An 18,492-nucleotide genomic window follows, 5' to 3' on the forward strand; every position below is an offset into this window, starting at 1 on the left:
TTTATCACACTTCAAACATTAAAGAAATTCTAATACCAAACAAACTAAAACCTGAGAAAATACAAAATGCATTACTTTCCCCCTCTTGGAAAGCTGAGCTCCAGCCCTGATTAATGCCAGACCTTTAGAGTCAAGTAACTACTTAAATAGAACCTTTCTGATGACATGAATTAGGTTAAACAATCTCTAAAAGCAACACATTGCGCCCTGATCTAAAGAAATTGAATAACAGATGAGAAACAAAGTCATTGACATCTATCAGTCAGGAAAGGATTACAGAACCATTTGTAAGTGATTGGGACTGATGCAAACCACATGCCATTATTCACAAATGGAGAAAACATGGAACAGTAGTAAATGTTTCCGGGAGTGGCCTGCCTACCAAAATTACTCCAAGAGCACATTTACAACTCCTATAGGAGGTCACAACAGAACCCCAAAACAACATCTAAACTCTACAGAGCCAATTTTTCTCAGTTAAGCAGGGTGTTGATTATTAAACAACAAAATGGGGTTTCAAGGTTAAAACTACTGTTGACCAAAATCCTGAAAAAGGCCTTTGCCAAAAACATCTTGATGAAACATCTTGATGATCCCCAAGACTTATTCAGTTGACTTATGATCCCTAGCATATTATTATGTCTACCTCTGAATGGCTAAAACAACAAAATGAATGTTTTGGAGAGGGCTAGTCAAACCCCCGGATCAAGACAGAACAGCAAATAAGAGTGGGGCACAAAAATGTTTGCCAGTCATCAATTTCTCAAAGGCAGTTAGTCCTGCCAAGGGTGGCACAACCAGTTCTTAAATTTAAGGGGCAGTTACGTTTTCACTTACTGTTGGGTTGTTTTGGATGACTTTTACCTTTTATATATTTTTGCATATGCAACATACCTTTTAACATTTTTCTGATAAAAAAAACAACATTTTGCATTTACTTTATTTATCTAAAACATATAAGCATGGCATAAAAACAGAAGAAATCTGTAAGGTGGCAGAACTTTCTAAAACTACTTTTGCTGATAATACCCATGCAGCTACAGTCTTCATTAAACACTCATCTTCCCACAGCTGAGAGTGTAGTGCAGTTTGCTGAAGTGCTAAGTTAACGTTAGCCTGCTTAAACCCTGCTTTGATATTACGTCTGATAATACTACTCGTTACATATTTCAGTGGGTTTCCAGCAATCATGTAAAAAAATAATGTTAAAAAGTTTTTCTCCTCCTTTAATTACTTAGGGATTTGCTTTGAACATTATAAACTTTAACGACTAGTGTTTCAGCTGCTTTCATTGGAGCTCTTCCTCCTATGCAGACAGCTGTCTGAGCACAGCATGCAGAGCAGGCCTCATGGTATACACTGGCAGGGAGCTGCAGCAATCAATGCAGTCTCTCTTGCAAGCTAAACGGCAATTTAAAATGTGAAAAACTTAGATAAACTTAGAAAACCCACTTAGATTTTTAGGAAGAATCCATATTTGATCAGGTTCAATGTGCATAGCATATGATAAAGTTTTCCAGGTCATTTACACACAAAGATTCTTTCAGACACCATATAAACACTGCAATACTGTTGCAGAATGTATGTATGTATAGTATCTTTTTGTAGATTTGACTTCACACATTGCGCAAGTGGATTTTATTTGAGAACTCAATCGTGAAAAACTCCCACACACTTCTGTCATTGCTCTCCAGCTTCATTTGCAAGCGCGATATAAGATGAGATTCAGCTCAGGAAGAACCCATTAGTGCCGGCTTCTAAACATCTTGCCTCAGCATCATTTCAGGGGGTTGCAGCACAGGAGGCTTTAACCATAACTTTATCTGCAGCAAGGTTTCACAAACATAAACACGTTGCAGATACTCTTGAATTCAGCAATCCTGAGCGCACTCATCTCAACAAGGTACACGCAGCTAATGAGGCATGCTGCGACTTTTGAGAGAAGTGCACCACATGTTTTTCCTCAACAAAGACATGATTCGTTCTCCAAATTAAAAACTTATCTAATTTTTCTTGGCCTTGTAGGGGAGGGGTTGTATTTGTTTTTTTCCTTTTGACTGTCTGTCAAGTATAGCATTTGAGAAGCCTTCCCCTTTTATCATACATCGCTTTGTGATAGTGCCTGACCTGTGATGTCAATCATCCCTGCCCCTCAAATCAGTCTGAACCTGTCTGACCCCAACAGATCATAAAACTAACTCTTTCCACCCACATCTGTGTTTTGAAACACCCCTACTCCCATCAGCCTCTTCTATTATTTAAAACAGATTCTTGTTAAAGCGGTTCTAAGAAGTGCTTTCTCTCTCCACACATCAACTATGTCCTCACTTCTTCCATCGCAGTACTTAATTGGGTTTAACATGCTTGATTTGGTCTGACTTTCATTTACCTGAGACTTTAAAAAGCTTATAGAAGCTTTTCATAATAAGAATAGAATATGTCAGGCATGTTAAACAGCACAGGGTTTATCATTGGGTAATTGGGGAAAAATCAAAATATCAAGAAAAATCAAGACATTTCTTGTAAAGTAGGTAAAGTTCTTTCTGTTTATTATTTGTATTGAAGCCATCATACAGTTATTTGTCATGAATTGCCTAATGTTATTAATGACTAATATGATATAGTGATACTTTTTACTAGTCAGATTAGGGATTCATTCATCTTCATCCCCAGAAACAAACTCAATACTTTCTATCAATCAGAAATGTTCTTCAAGCTCAAGCCTCAGTTTTTAATCCAGATATTCATTCTGTCTCAATTAAATAAAAGACTTAAAAGTTAATTCAATAAAAAAGAAAATGAATTCAGTCATTTCTGTCTTTTGCTGCATATACTGTATTAGATATAGTGGATTCATATGTTGGAGCATTATCTGTCCTACAGCACTTTATAAAAGTATTCATATGCTAGAGCTTTTCCACATTTTGTCCAGTTACAACCATTCACTTATTGGGACTAAATCAACACAAAGTAGCATATATAACTGTGAAATGGAAGGAAAAGATGCCCATTTGTAGTCAAGCTCTTTTACTCAGTTCCCATAAATATCTGTGTGGAATTTAATCTCAGTATAAAAACAGCTGTTCTCTGTCAGCTCCAGAGGTTTGTTAGAAAGCCGTATTGAACGAACAGCATCATAAAGAGACACAGCAGACAGGTCAGACATAAAGTTGTGGAAAAGTATAAGAGAGTTAGGTTACAATAACAATATCCCAGGATTTCAAGATCTCAGAGAACACTGTTCAATCCGTTCATCGTCTAAACATGGAGAGAAGAGTGTGGAACAACTGGACACTTAGCCAGAGATAAACATCCTTCAAAACTGACTGGCTGGGCAAGGAGAGACTTACTCACAGAAGTCCAGGAGACCCTTGGTAACTATGGACTTCTTAAATTAACTTCTTATGGAAAAGAAAGCCATAGGAAGTCCTCTCTGAAGGTTGGCACAAACCATTTCTGGAAAACAGAAAACATCTGGAAGAAGGTGCTCTCTTCAGATGAGACCAAATTGGAACATTATGGGTTACATTCAAAATTAATACTGCACATTACCCTGAACACATCATCCCCATGGTGAAACATGGGGGTGGCAGGACCAGACTATAGGAATCATTTTCTTCAGTAGGGACAAACAAGGTGGGCAAAGTGGATAGGAAGATGGACGAAGTATACAGGGCAATCCTGAAAGAAAACGTGTTAAAATCGGCAAGAGATCTCAGACTGTGGTGGAGGTTCACCTTTCAGCAGGATAAAGATCCTTAAACATACATCCAAAGCTCCATTGTTTAAAAGGGACGTATCATGCGTTTAAATTCTTCCTTTTCACATTGAAATAATTCGGTTGTGGTCTATATGAAGTGGAACTGAAATGCTTTGGTCTGAACTCTTTGTTAATGTAACTCCACAGGCCCCTCTTTTACCCCTGTTCTGGGGTGCATCTGAGAGCAACTTGTTTTGGTGCCGTCTCTTTAAATGCTACTGAGCTACTTCACACCCCACCCCACTCCAGGTCAAGTAGTACTGCACTTTGACCCATTGGCCATTTTGTAGTTTAATAACAATTATCTAGCACCACAGAATCAAGACAACAACAGCAAAAACAATGCAAAACTGTTTATGTAATAATACTATTCAAAACTTCGAACAGGCTCCGATGCTGGGGCACGGTGTTATGAATTGTGTGGGTTAATACACCCAACAACCGAAGCCAAACTTATCTTCTTTTAGCGTAGGCATACTTGAGCTTGGACTACAAAATCGCAGCAAGAAATAAACCTGGCGGATACACCAAATTTATCAGCTGGAAGTCCATGACCTTATTTAGCTGTTCCGCAGCAAATACTGTGATGTAACAGTTGGAAAAACGTAACAAATGATGGAGAAAACTGAATGGAGTGAAAAATATGATCCAAAAAGTATATAAAGATATCTCCGCAACACCTGGAGGGAATAAATTCATCTTTTCTGCACTCCTACAGACTCCAGGTACACAACAAAATATACAATGCTCAAAAAAATAAAGGGAACACTCAAATAACACATTCTAGATCTGAATGAATGAAATATTCTTATTGAATACTTTGTTCTGTACAAAGTTGAATGTGCTGACAACAAAATCACACAAAAATCATCAATGGAAATCAAATATATTAACCAAAGGAGGCCTGGATTTGGAGTCAAACACAAAATTAAAGTGGAAAAACCCACTACAGGCTGATCCAACTTTGAAGTTATGTCCTTAAAACAAGTCAAAATGAGTCTCAGTATTATGTGTGGCCTCCACGTGCCTGTATGACCTCCCTACAACACCTGGGCATGCTCCTGATGAGACGGTGGATGGTCTCCTGAGGGATCTTCTCCCAGACCTGGACTAAAGCATCCGCCAACTCCTGGACAGTCTGCGGTGCAACGTCGCGTTGGTGGATGGAGCGAGACATGATGTTCCAGATGTGCTCAATCGGATTCAGGTCTGGATAACGGACGGGTCAGTCCATAGCTTCAATGTCTTCATCTTGCAGGAACTGCTGACACACTCCAGCCAGATGAGGTCTTGAATTGTCCTGCATTAGGAGGAACCCAGGGCCAACCGCACCAGCATATGGTCTCACAAGGGGTCTGAGGATCTCATCTCGGTACCTAATGGCAGTTAGGCTACCTCTGCCGAGCACATGGAGGGCCATGCGGCCCTACAAAGAAATGCCATCCCACACCATTACTGACCCACTGTCAAACCAGTCATGCTGAAGGATGTTGCAGGCAGCAGATCACTCTCCACGGTGTCTCCAGACTCTGTCACGTCTGTCACATGTGCTCAGTGTGAACCTGTTTTCATCTGTGAAGAGCACAGGGCGCCAGTGGCGAATTTGCCAATCCTGGTGTTCTCTGGCAAATGCCAAGCGTCCTGCACGGAGTTGGGCTGTGAGCACAACCCCCATTAGTGGACGTCGGGCCCTCATACCATCCTCATGGAGTCAGTTTCTAACCGTTTGTGCAGACACATGCACATTTGTGGCCTGCTGGAGGTCACTTTGCAGGGCTCTGGCATTGCTCCTCCTGTTCCTCCTTGTACAAAGGTGGAGGTAGTGGTCCTAGGCCTCCTTCACGCCTCCTGGTGTACTAGCCTGTCTCCTGGTAGAGCCTCCAGGCTCTGAACACTACGCTAACAGACACGGCAAACCTTCTTGCCACAGCTTGCATTGATGTGTCATTCTGGATGAGCTACACTACCTGAGCCACTTGTGTGGGTTGCAGAGTCCATCTCATGCTACCACAAGTGTGAAAGCACCACCAACATTCAAAAGCGACCAAAACATCAGCCAGAAAGCATAGGTACTGAGAAGTGGTCTGTGGTCCCCACCTGCAGAACCACTCCTTTATTGAGTGTGTCTTGCTAATCGCCAAAGATTTCCCCCTGTTGTCTATTCCATTTGCACAACATGTGAAATTGATTGTCAATCAGTGTTGCTTCCTAAGTGGACAGTTTGATTTCACAGAAGTTTGATTTACTTGGAGTTATATTGTGTTGTTTAAGTGTTCCCTTTTTTTTGAGCAATGTATTTAAAGACAAAAAAAGTGGATTTTGCATGATATGTCCCCTTTAAATCGTAGCATATTCATGGACTAGAACTGCCTCAAAGTGGAGAACTAATCCCAATTAGCTCTCATGTGGCAAGACTTGAAACTTACTGTTTACAAATGCTCTTTATTAAGTCTGACTGTACTTGAGCTTTCTTACAAAGAAAAATTGGCAATAAATAGTCTCTAGATGTACAGAGCTGGTATGGAAATACACAAAAAGACTTACCGCTGTAAATGCATCATTACTTGTATTTTTTTGTCTTGGTCTGTCAAATACAGGTCCTTCTCAAAAAATTAGCATATTGTGATAAAGTTCATTATTTTCCATAATGTCATGATGAAAATTTAACATTCATATATTTTAGATTCATTGCACACTAACTGAAATATTTCAGGTCTTTTATTGTCTTAATACGGATGATTTTGGCATCCAGCTCATGAAAACCCAAAATTCCTATCTCACAAAATTAGCATATCATTAAAAGGGTCTCTAAACGAGCTATGAACCTAATCATCTGAATCAACGAGTTAACTCTAAACACCTGCAAAAAATTCCTGAGGCCTTTAAAACTCCCAACCTGGTTCATCACTCAAAACCCCAATCATGGGTAAGACTGGCGAACCGACTGCTGTCCAGAAGGCCACTATTGACACCCTCAAGCAAGAGGGTAAGACACAGAAAGAAATTTCTGAACTAATAGGCTGTTCCCAGAGTGCTGTATCAAGGCACCTCAGTGAGAAGTCTGTGGGAAGGAAAAAGTGTGGCAGAAAACGCTGCACAACGAGAAGAGGTGACCGGACCCTGAGGAAGATTGTGGAGAAGGGCCGATTCCAGACCTTGGGGGACCTGCGGAAGCAGTGGACTGAGTCTGGAGTAGAAACACCCAGAGCCACCGTGCACAGGCGTGTGCAGGAAATGGGCTACAGGTGCCGCATTCCCCAGGTCAAGCCACTTTTGAACCAGAAACAGCGGCAGAAGCGCCTGACCTGAGCTACAGAGAAGCAGCACTGGACTGTTGCTCAGTGGTCCAAAGTACTTTTTTCGGATGAAAGCAAATTCTGCATGTCATTCGGAAATCAAGGTGCCAGAGTCTGGAGGAAGACTGGGGAGAAGGAAATGCCAGAAGTCCAGTGTCAAGTACCCACAGTCAGTGATGGTCTGGGGTGCCGTGTCAGCTGCTGGTGTTGGTCCACTGTGTTTTATCAAGGGCAGGGTCAATGCAGCTAGCTATCAGGAGATTTTGGAGCACTTCATGCTTCCATCTGCTGAAAAGCTTTATGGAAATGAAGATTTCATTTTTCAGCACGACCTGGCACCTGCTCACAGTTCCAAAACCACTGGTAAATGGTTTACTGACCATGGTATCACTGTGCTCAATTGGCCTGCCAACTCTCCTGACCTGAACCCCATAGAGAATCTGTGGGATATTGTGAAGAGAACGTTGAGAGACTCAAGACCCAACACTCTGGATGAGCTAAAGGCCGCTATCGAAGCATCCTGGGCCTCCATAAGACCTCAGCAGTGCCACAGGCTAATTGCCTCCTGCCACGCCGCATTGAAGCAGTCATTTCTGCAAAAGGATTCCCGACCAAGTATTGAGTGCATAACTGTACATGATTATTTGAAGGTTGACGTTTTTTGTATTAAAAACACTTTTCATTTATTGGTCGGATGAAATATGCTAATTTTGTGAGATAGGAATTTGGGGTTTTCATGAGCTGTATGCCAAAATCATCCGTATTAAGACAATAAAAGACCTGAAATATTTCAGTTAGTGTGCAATGAATCTAAAATATATGAATGTTAAATTTTCATCATGACATTATGGAAAATAATGAACTTTATCACAATATGCTAATGTTTTGAGAAGGACCTGTATAATCTGAAGGAAATATTGTAAGGTTTAGATTGAACTGTAAATTGTTTTGAAAAAGTTTAAGCCTTATGAATACTATTGCAAGGAACTGAAATCCTTAGGACTAGTTTTAATACTTCAGATCCTTTCATGTGTACCAAAAATTAGAGAATGTTGCCCTCAGAAACTGGCAATGCTTTTCGGTTCGTCTTCAGCGTCAAAAAATGAACTCTGTCTAGTTCTTTTCTTCTACCCTACTGATGCCAGACTCAAAGTGCTGCTCTTTGAGCCATTACTCCGATACTCGAGCACTCACCGTCTCCACACAAAGTCCTTCTCATTTGATCTTCAGATATTTCAACCAAAGCTTGACTCTTTTAGCCATTTGCAGACAAGGCACATTTTCCATTCTTTAAACTGTTTATTTAATCATTTTCACCCCACCAGTTGTGGGGCTAGTGGGGAATTAGCCGTGCTAACTGTGTTGAGCTCAGATGATCTCTTTTTTTCTATACAGAGAATAAAAACATGTAATTAGTATGCACAAAATAATACAAACTATTTATTTGACAAAATCCAAAATATGAGCGCAATGACACTTTTTATATGTTGTTTTTTGAAATGCAGACAATGTTAAGAAATACTTATTGCCAAACCACTTTTTGTTGACATGCCCTATATTGGACAAAAAGAGACACATTGCTATTTTAAATATAACATCAAGTAAATGTGGACTTGGGCTGTTATGTCTGTTTAATCTAGATGTATTTAGTGTACCTTCTCTAGTGTGTATATATATATTTATATCTGTGTGTGTGTCTGCCACCAGCTGTCTGCCTGTTTGGTGGAAGAGGGTTGGTGGAAGGAGATCAGAGGGCTGTGCGCGATTCTTCTGGCAGGTGCCTGCTGTTTGAATGCAGGGTAAGTCAAGTCAGCATGTACACTCAGAAACATGCACTGCAACCAATTCAGTGAAAAGATTTTAATCAGAATCCTCTCATAAAAGAAAATTGGGCAGTAACTTAGGTAGTAGCTATTACACTATTGATGTCCATGTCACAGTTTGCAGTATGCTGTCTCACAAAATGTTTATTACATATCTAGAGTGGTCTAGCTTAAAGTATTAAGGCTTACTGAGCTAGTTTTGTTTTTGCTAAACTTCTTTGTCCCAAACTTTTCTAAGCACTGCAGTGTGCTGCTCCACTTAACCTGGATCTTCTTTCTTTAGCTCCAAATATAAACATTCACTCTAAAGTGATTGCTCAGAATCTTCTTCTTTTAACACACCAGAAACAATTATTGAGCCCCATTTGACTCGTGCAGACACCAGTTCCAAAAAGAAGTAATTTGCTAGTTTAGAACACAGGGTTACCAGTATTGAGGAATGGAGTGCAAATCTAAGATGACTGGCAAGGTTTTCAAATAAAACAAATTTACCAGTAACTCTTTTTTTCTGACTGGACCAATTCACAAACACGCACCCATTCATACATGATACACAGCTCAGTAAGCAACTTAAGGCCCAGTGGCACATCCACATGTGGCAGGAAGAAGCTGGATTCAAACCCACCACTTTCAGATTGTACGACAACTACTTATTCAGGCTGACTGGTAATTTGAAAACCAAATTGCATCAAATGCAGAAAAGTTATTTCATTTTGTCTGCTAGTCTGTTTAGTCTGAAAACAGTGTTTCACTCATACTCATACTCGTTGTCTTCCGCTTATCCGGGACGGGTCGTGGGGGCAGCAGACTCAGCAGAGACACCCAGACGTCCCTCTCCCCAGACAGCTCCTCCAGCTCCTCCGGGGGGAGCCCAAGGCGTTCCCAGGCCAGCCGAGATACATAGTCCCTCCAGTGTGTCCTGGGCCGTCCCCTGGGCCTCCTCCCGGGTGGACATGCCTGGACCACCTCCCAAGGAAGGCGTCCAGGAGGCATCTGGTATAGATGCCCGAGCCACCTGAACTGGCTCCTCTCGATGTGGAGGAGCAGCGGCTCTACTCCGAGCCCCTCCAGGATGGCCGAGCTCCTCACCCTATCTCTAAGGGAGTGCCCGGCTACCCTACGGAGGAAGCTCATTCCAGCTGCTTGTATCCGGGATCTCGTTCTTTCAGTCATGACCCAAAGTTCATGGCCATAGGTGAGGGTAGGAACGTAAACCGACCGGTAAATCGAGAGCTTCACTTTTCGGCTCAGCTCTTTCTTCACCACAACTGACCGGCACAGCGCCCCCATTACTGCGGCAGCCGCACCAATCCGTCTGTCGATCTTCCGCTCCATTTTTCCCTCACTCGTGACCAAGATCCCAAGATACTTAAACCCCTCCACTTGAGGCAGGAACTCCCCTCCAACCTGAAGAGGACAAGCCACCCTTTTCCGGTCGAGAACCATGGCCTCGGACTTGGTCCATAAAAGTTATGAACAGGACTTGTGACATAGGGCAGGCCTGCCGGAGTCCAACAAGCACCGGGAACAGGTCCAACTTAGTGCCAGCAAACTCCTGCTCCGCCTGTACAGAGACCGGATGGCCGCTCCCTGTGGAGCACCCCCCACAGGGCATGACGAGGGACACAGTCGAATGCTTTCTCCAGGTCCACAAAACACATGTAGACCGGATGGGCAAACTCCCATGAACCCTCGAGTACCCTGTAGAGTGTATAGAGCTGGTCCAGTGTTCCACGGCTGGGACGAAAACCACACTGCTCCTCCTGAAGCTGAGGTTCGACTATTGGCCGGACTCTCCTCTCCAATACTCTGGCGTAGGCCTTACCAGGGAGGCTGAGGAGTGTGATCCCCCTGTAGTTGGAACACACCCTCCGGTCACCCTTCTTATGAAGGGGGACCACCACCCTAGTCTGCCAGTCCAGAGGCACTGTCTCCGACTGCCACGCAATGTTGAAGAGGCATGTCAACCACGACAGCCCCACAACATCCAGAGACTTAAGTTAATCAGGGCGGATCTCATCCACCCCCGAAGCCCTGCCACCGCAGAGCTTTTTAACCACCTCGGTGACTTCAGCCTAGGTGATGAAAGAGTCCAACCCCGAGTCCCCAGCCTCTGTTTCCACCAGGGAATGCGTGATGGCAGGATTGAGGAGATCCTCGAAGTACTCCTTCCACCACCCGATAATGTCCCCAGTCGGGGTCAGCAGCTCCCCACCCCCACTGTAAACAGTGTTGGCGAAGCACTGCTTCCCCCTCCCGAGGCTCCGGACGGTTTGCCAGAATCGCTTCGAGGCCAACCGGTAAGCCTTCTCCATGGCCTCACCGAATTCCTCCCAGGCCTGAGTTTTTGCCTCTACCACAGCCCGGGCTGCGGCACGCTTGGTCTCACAGTACCCGTCAGCCGCCTCAGGAGTCCCACAAGCCAACCACAGCCGATAGGACTCCTTCTTCAGCTTGACAGTGTCCCTTACTGCCGGTGTCCACCACTGGGATCGGGGATTGCCGCCGCGACAGGCACCGCAGACCTTACGGCTGCAGCTACGGGCAGCAGCATCGACAATAGATGCGGAGAACATGGTCCACTTGGACTCTATGTCTCCAACATCCCCCGGAATCTGGTCAAAGCTCTCCCGGAGGTGGGAGTTGAATATATCCCTGGCCAAAGGCTCTGCCAGACATTCCAAGTTGACCCTCACTAAGCGCTTGGGCCTGCCAAGTCTGTCCGGCTTTCTCCTCCTCCAGCAGATCCAACTCACCACCAGGTGGTGATCAGTGGACAGCTCAGCCCCTCTCTTGTCCAAAACATGCGGCCGAAGGTCTGATGATACGACAACAAAGTCGATCATTGACCTCCTGCCTAGGGTGTCCTGGTGCCAAGTGCACTGATGGACACCCTTATGTTTGAACATGGTGCTCATTATGGACAATCCGTGACTAGCACAGAAGTCCAGTAACAAAACACCACTCGGATTCAGATCAGGGAGGCCATTCCTCCCAATCACGCCTCTCCAGGTGTCACTGCCGTTTCCCACGTGGGTGTTGAAGTCCCCCAGCAGAATAATGGAGTCCCCGGGAGGGGCACTATCCAGCACGCCTGACAGGGACGCCAAGAAGGCCGGGTACTCCGCACTACCGCTCGGCCCATAGGCCGAAACGACAGTCAGAGACCTGTCCCCAACCCGAAGGCGCAGGGATGCGACCCTCTCATCCACAGGGCTAAACCCCAACACGAGACGGCTGAGCTGGGGGGCAACAAGCAAACCCAACCCAGCTTGCCGCCTCTCCCCGCCGCCTCTTCCCGCCGCCTCTTCCCATGGGCCACCTCAGAATAGAAGAGAGTCCAGCCCCTCTCAAGGAGATGGAACCCATAGTGTTTCAGCTTTGTCAAATTACAGCATTTTTTACAATCCATTGCATCCTTAATGTCATTCACTGCTTTGGAAATAGCCGCCATTCTGCTTTGTTGCTTTCTAAATCCTGATTAGTGTTAGAAGAGAATCCCAGTTTCTAGGCAATAGGTAGCCTAGACTCACAAATGCAATATTTGTTTTTATGTCTGACTTTTATGTCAGTTGTAGAAGGTCCCCCTACCTTTACCATGAAGACAAACGTGTTTTAAATTCAAATATATTCAATAATTTACTTCAGTTGAGCTGTACCTTGCAGTAGACAAGAGGCTCACCTGAGCTCTGCTCCTTAGAGACCTTAGCAGTGCATCTGTCATCAACAATTTTTCAAAACCAATCATTAAAGATAATGCTGACTCAAATTAGTTTTTATTAACTTATTAATCAAAATGTTTTACTTTTGTCCGCCTGCTACACCAGATGGGTGCATTGCTCACTTTTGGGAGTAGTTCACTTGATGGCATTATACTAGACAGGCTCAATCAATCACAGAAAAGTAATTTGAAGTTTTAATCACCCGCCTCCATCATAGCAACCGATTCTTTCGTTCTGCCAATGAACCGTTAGAATCTGCAATTCCAGACAGCTGTCTGGCTTGCTTGTGCCACACCTGGCCCATCTGTAGTCCCAGCAAAATGACTGGCAGCCCCTGGCAGATCAAAGAAGTGGGGAAGGGGAGGGCTGTCAGTCAGCCCACCGCTGCAAACTTCTCCGGGCTTCCCCTGACAGCTGCTTGTCATGCCTCTGATCTTCTGTCAGCCTGGTGGCTGAAAAGATGGTGAAGGTTTTAGGTGGTGACTGGCGAGAACTACTGCTTGAAAAGAAACTTGTTTTCAAACTTTTTAGGGAAACGTTTACCAGAATTTCATTCAAGCATCCCCAGACTATGATGAGCCGAGCTCATGAAACATTGTAGACTTTTTTTTCTTTTTTACAGAGAGACCATTTTCAGATAAAATTAAACATTTTTGCTGAAGAATGTGACAGAGATGTTTGATTGTTTTTATCGTAGCTATCTCAGAATTTTAATGAGTCCAAATTAGCATCAATGGGATGCACACAGATTAGATCGTTAGAGAAACAGGCTACAGGCACGTGGGAAAAGAGAACCTCGAATCAGTTTTACACACTGACTTAATTCAGACACAATCCAAATGTTTAATTCACCATTTGTTTCCTTTAATAAGATACACCATATTTTTTTCTCACCTCCAAAGGTAGCTTGGAAAAATGAAACACCTGTGAGTGACCAATCCATAATTGGACTATAATGAACGTACAAGGAGGAGGGAGAGCGGAACATTGGAAGAGGAAACACAATAGATGAATAATTACCTACATAATTATCCTCAGGCCCTGAGAAAATGAAGAAGCAAAGTAGAGTTCTCTAAAGAAGTAGCTCATGAGAATTTTGATGTGCCCTTCACAGGAGAGAAGCATGCACCGAGTTGTCACCACCGATCCATGTCCTCAACTCAACTGCCCGGAGTCAGAGCAAATTGCTTTGAGCAGCAGATGCTGTAAAGTCTGCAGAGGTATTGAAGATTTGCAATGCTGTACATATTTTATACAGTATATTCCATTATACTGTAACATTTATTACATACATTATAGAGTACCTTAATTTTTAAGGCCCAGGTTAAAGATGCTTCTGTTACGCTAAACAGATAAAGGAGGAGTATTATTGCTTAGTGCTCTTTTCATTTGTCTGCACCTCTGGTAAAGAGTCCTTAATAGAAATGTCCCAATGAAAAACTCAACCTTTTATTTGAGTACATTTATTTAGTAAGGAAAAACTCCCATATAAAGAAATGTAAAAAATGCAGGTGCCACAATTATAGTATCGCTGACAATTACTCTAAAATAAAGTTAACTGAAGATTTTTTTGTACATTTAAGCTTTACCTTTTAACTTGAGCACATGAATATAACATGACAAAGAGGCTATTTGATACTAGGCTGGACAAGGAGCCAGGAAGTGAGGTAAAAATAACAACCATTAGGCCCCATGGACATGCCAACCTGTTGTTTGGGAGGCATGACAAAAGAAAGCCTTTTTCAGTCCAATCATCATAAACACAAACATGTGGAGTTTGCTATATTTGCTGTGCCTATAACTGTAACTAAGCCCAATCTTAGTCTTATGTGACAAACTCCAGGTGAGTTTGGCATGAAGAATGAATGAAGGATGAATATGTGGAAAAACATCTCATGCCCACTGTTAAGTTCGGTAGAGGACATGAGATGCAGTGGGCCTGTAACGCTTCTAAAGAACCTGGGATGCTTGTTAGAGTGCACGGCACCATGAGATATCTGAAATCTGTCAGATTAGACCTATTAGTAGACTGAAAATTGACATTAATGGGTCTTTGGCCAACTCAGAAGAAAGCGTGTTGATCCACAAATCAACTTTCTTCTATTGGCTTCTTAGTCTCCAAATGTAAATCCTTCAGGAAACCTTTGGGGTGGGCTGCAAACAAGAGAGCATAAGAGACAATCTAGAGAGATTGTTAAAAGGAATGTCCACAGATCCATCTCTCTTTCTGCTGCAGCCTTATGAAATGCTATAAGACTGCTGTACTACTGGCCAACTCTACAAACCATAAATGTGGCAGCAGGGAATACATTTTCTCTAACTGCATGTAGGATTTTGAAATTGTTCAATGTGAGGTTATGCTAGTGGATTTTCACACATCTTTACCAAACTTGCAACTAAATGTGGAGGAAGCTATAGTTGCCACGCATGACAACAAAATTACAAGTAGCCTATTAGCTAAACTCATATTTGCTATCATCAATCCTTTTTTGTTAGAAAATGCATTGTAGTATGAGATACAACCATCTTTAAGATCTAATTATTAACTGGTAATTACTGTTTAATTGTTATTGGGTTTTTTTTGTTTGGTTTTTCCAGGAATATATTTCTCTAGAATTTGATTTAAAACTGTGAGATTTTTATTGGTGAATAGAGTGGACAAGTAAAAAAAAGCCTTTTCTTGTTTAAGAAAAGCATGTGTCTTTAGTTTTTAGAATAACTACATTGTTATTGTGTATTTTTATTAAACATGTTAGAGTTTCCACAATAAAACACTGTGGAAGAAAGTTTGTGATCCTGCTACATAATCTCCACACCCCTTGCCTCCTGTCTCCTCTGTGTTTCCGACCTTTTGAATCCGTGCCTCCCGCAGGTCATGACTTCTGCTCAGAGGGCCATGGCTGCATGGAGCACTCTGACTGCATGAACCTGGAGGCGGGAGACTGCTGCGTCTGTAAAGATGGCTTTCGCCCACTGCGCGATGATAATGCCTACTGTGAAGGTACGACGTGGCTCTGAATAACAAAACCCTGACTTTTAGCTGAAGTTAGTTTCCCCTACACAAGAGGGCATCTAGGCTGTCTTTCTTCTTGTTTTTGTTTATGTGCAAGAGTTGCATCCAAAAATGTCCTAAGAAAAAAGAAGTACCTTCTGGGAGAAGGTGGCAATGTCAAACTGTTATTTATACTCATATTTACACAGTAGTCCTGCCTCAAGATAACCCTGTGTATCATCCATGACAGCAGACAAATATAACAACATGGGTGGCATTGAAATAAGTAGGTGGAAAATTTAAGTGAGTTGGAGAACATTGTCCACTTGGTCCACTTTACTTCATTTTATTTACATTTTGTAAGGCAGAAGAAAAACGATTCATCCTTTAGTTTTTGTATTTATGGTGTTCGGTTCCATTCAGCCCCTGAATCCATACCTTGTAGCAATCTGTAAGGGTTTTGGTGTATGTGTGTACCCTTTTACACATTTAGGGATTTTATTTGCAGTGTAATTTAAGCTTAGCTCACACTAGAGCATCTGTAAACATTAGTATTTGAATGTCTACCTTGACTGGGCCATTCTATGCTCTGATCCAAACTATTTCATTGTAGCACTGGCTGTATGGTTAGGTTTGTTGTCCTGCCTCATTGTGAACCTCCTTACAATAACTTGGGCAAGCTTTCATGGCCCTGCTAAAGAAAAGCATTCCCACAGCCTGATGTTGCCACCACCATGTTTCACAGTAAAGATGGTGCGGGGTTTTTCAGGCAAATGCAACACGTATTGTTTTGGATGGATGTCATACATTTTTATTTTGGTGTCATCTGAACACCATACTTTGGACATACATAACATTTTATAACTTTCTTTCAGCAACAGCTATCTTATCGTGTCTTGTTTGTACAGGCTGGATTTGCTCATGACTTGTTATTTTCTTACATCTGAGCTGTGAATATAAGCAGCCTCTCCAAAGTAACTATTGGCTGCTACCCTGGATAATTGGCTTCTTGCCTGGCAGGTCAATTTAGGTGGATGGGTGTGTTTGCAGTCCAGCTTTTGAAGCAGTTGCAGAATATTTGTATATATACTGAGATTAAATTACTCATAGATATACTCTGTTTACTAACTAGGTGACTTCTAAAGGCAACTAGTTGCACCGGCTTTTATTTAAGGATATATCAGAGTAAAGGGGTCTAAAAACAAATTCCAGAAATTTGCACTTGTGTTTGTGATTGTAACGGGGCACAATGGGAAAAGGTTCAATTAGTCAGTAGTAATACTGTGAATGGGTTTGTCATGTTAAGAAATCCTTTTATGCATCTTATTTTTAGTCCTGCAGAGATAAGATCATAGTCACCATGGGCAGTGATGCATGTTTGCTGCTTTTATTTGCTGGTTCTATAAACAATGTACATAAACCTATTATAAGCAGCTTTATAATAGGTTTATGTAGGGAATATGCAGAATCTTCTCTGATGTTAAATGCACCTTGTTTTTAAACCACCCAATTGAAAGAAAGCCTCCTCCACTGTTCACTGAACATGCCATTTGCTGTTTATGGCAGGTTCAAATATTCATGCATGAAACTCAATTTCTCCTCTGCCATCTTTGCTGAATTTTACCTGCCGCATCATTAAAGATAATAACTTTATCACCATGCTCTCCTGCAGTAGAAAATGCAGTAACTGCTATCCTTCTGTGTCTCGAGCATTAATGAGCAAAAGAGGCTTCAAGGTAATTTACCAACATTTTTCCTCTTCTGACCCTGAGAGTTGCCCCGTCGATATACAGCCTGCTTGATCTTCTCTTTTCTTGGTGAGCACTGTTATGGAGCATCTGTTAGCGGGTGAATCTCTCTGCCTGTTTTGTTAACAGCGTTTCAGACACTCCCTTACTCAAGCCTACTTAAGACAGGAATCGTGTATTAATCAGGCTGTAGAGGTTTTTAATACTGTCACGAGGATGCTTAATGTAAGAGTAATGATTCACAGGTTCAGCAGATCACATTCATTTGCTGATATGAGTTTATGCCCTGGCAATTAGCTTGAGGGAATTTGCTTTGGTACAAACTATCCAATGTAAATTTAAAGAAGGAAAACCTAGAGGTTTTAAAATTTTTAATCAAACAGCAAATTAATGCATTAATAATCATAAGAATGTGTAACCATGGTCTCACATCATTTACTCTTTGAGTCAAGATAATTAATATTACCATTAGTTAAACATAACTATGAGTTACATGTGGTATTTAAATTACAAGTGTTAGTCAGCGCAGTATTGTTTTATTCCCCTGCCTTTAGGTGTTCAGATATAGACAAATTTATTTATTTTCCAGCTGAACACTTCCATTAGTCACCCCAGGCTCCAGACTGCATAACATCTGCATTTGTCTGCTGTGCCCTGTTAATGTCACAATTAGAGTTTCAAACGAAAAGATGGAATACATTTTGTATTCAGCATATGTGTACCACAACCATGTATTTTTTGCATTTGGTGACGTTTACGGTTTTATTGACTGAATATTATAGACGTCAATCTGTATGAAAGAGTTTGAAAGCCTGCCAACCATGACGTACAAAGCACAGTGAGAGCCAGTATTACCAAATGGAGAAAACATGGAATAGTGGTGAACCTTCCCAGGAGTCTTATAAAATTACCCCCAGAATGCATCAACAACTCCTTCAGAAGGTCAAAGAAGAACCCATGACTCAATCTAAAACAATGCAGACCTCACTTGCCTCGGTTAAGGTTGGTTTTCATGATTCAACCATAAGAAAATATATGAAAAAATTGCATCCATGGGAGAGTTCCAAAGGTGAAAACCACAGCTGACCAAAAAGAACATAAAGGCCCATCTGACATTTGTCAAAAACATCCTGATGATTCCCAAGCCATTT

At 42.2% G+C, this 18,492-nt stretch overlaps 1 protein-coding gene across 2 annotated transcripts in view; it reads left to right on the forward strand.

Annotated features, from left to right (window-relative positions):
• Positions 1-18,492, forward strand: part of nell2a (neural EGFL like 2a) — a 163,759-nt gene that overhangs the window by 36,524 nt on the left and 108,743 nt on the right. For both annotated transcript variants that reach the window (XM_047354661.1, XM_047354669.1), the window contains exons 10-12: positions 8,764-8,855; positions 13,716-13,821; positions 15,474-15,602. In XM_047354661.1, the coding sequence (XP_047210617.1) occupies positions 8,764-8,855; positions 13,716-13,821; positions 15,474-15,602 (327 nt within the window). The remainder of the gene's footprint in view (positions 1-8,763; positions 8,856-13,715; positions 13,822-15,473; positions 15,603-18,492) is intronic.

This window comes from Girardinichthys multiradiatus, chromosome 2, assembly GCF_021462225.1.
Source record: "Girardinichthys multiradiatus isolate DD_20200921_A chromosome 2, DD_fGirMul_XY1, whole genome shotgun sequence".
Classification (NCBI taxonomy): Eukaryota; Metazoa; Chordata; class Actinopteri; order Cyprinodontiformes; family Goodeidae; genus Girardinichthys; species Girardinichthys multiradiatus.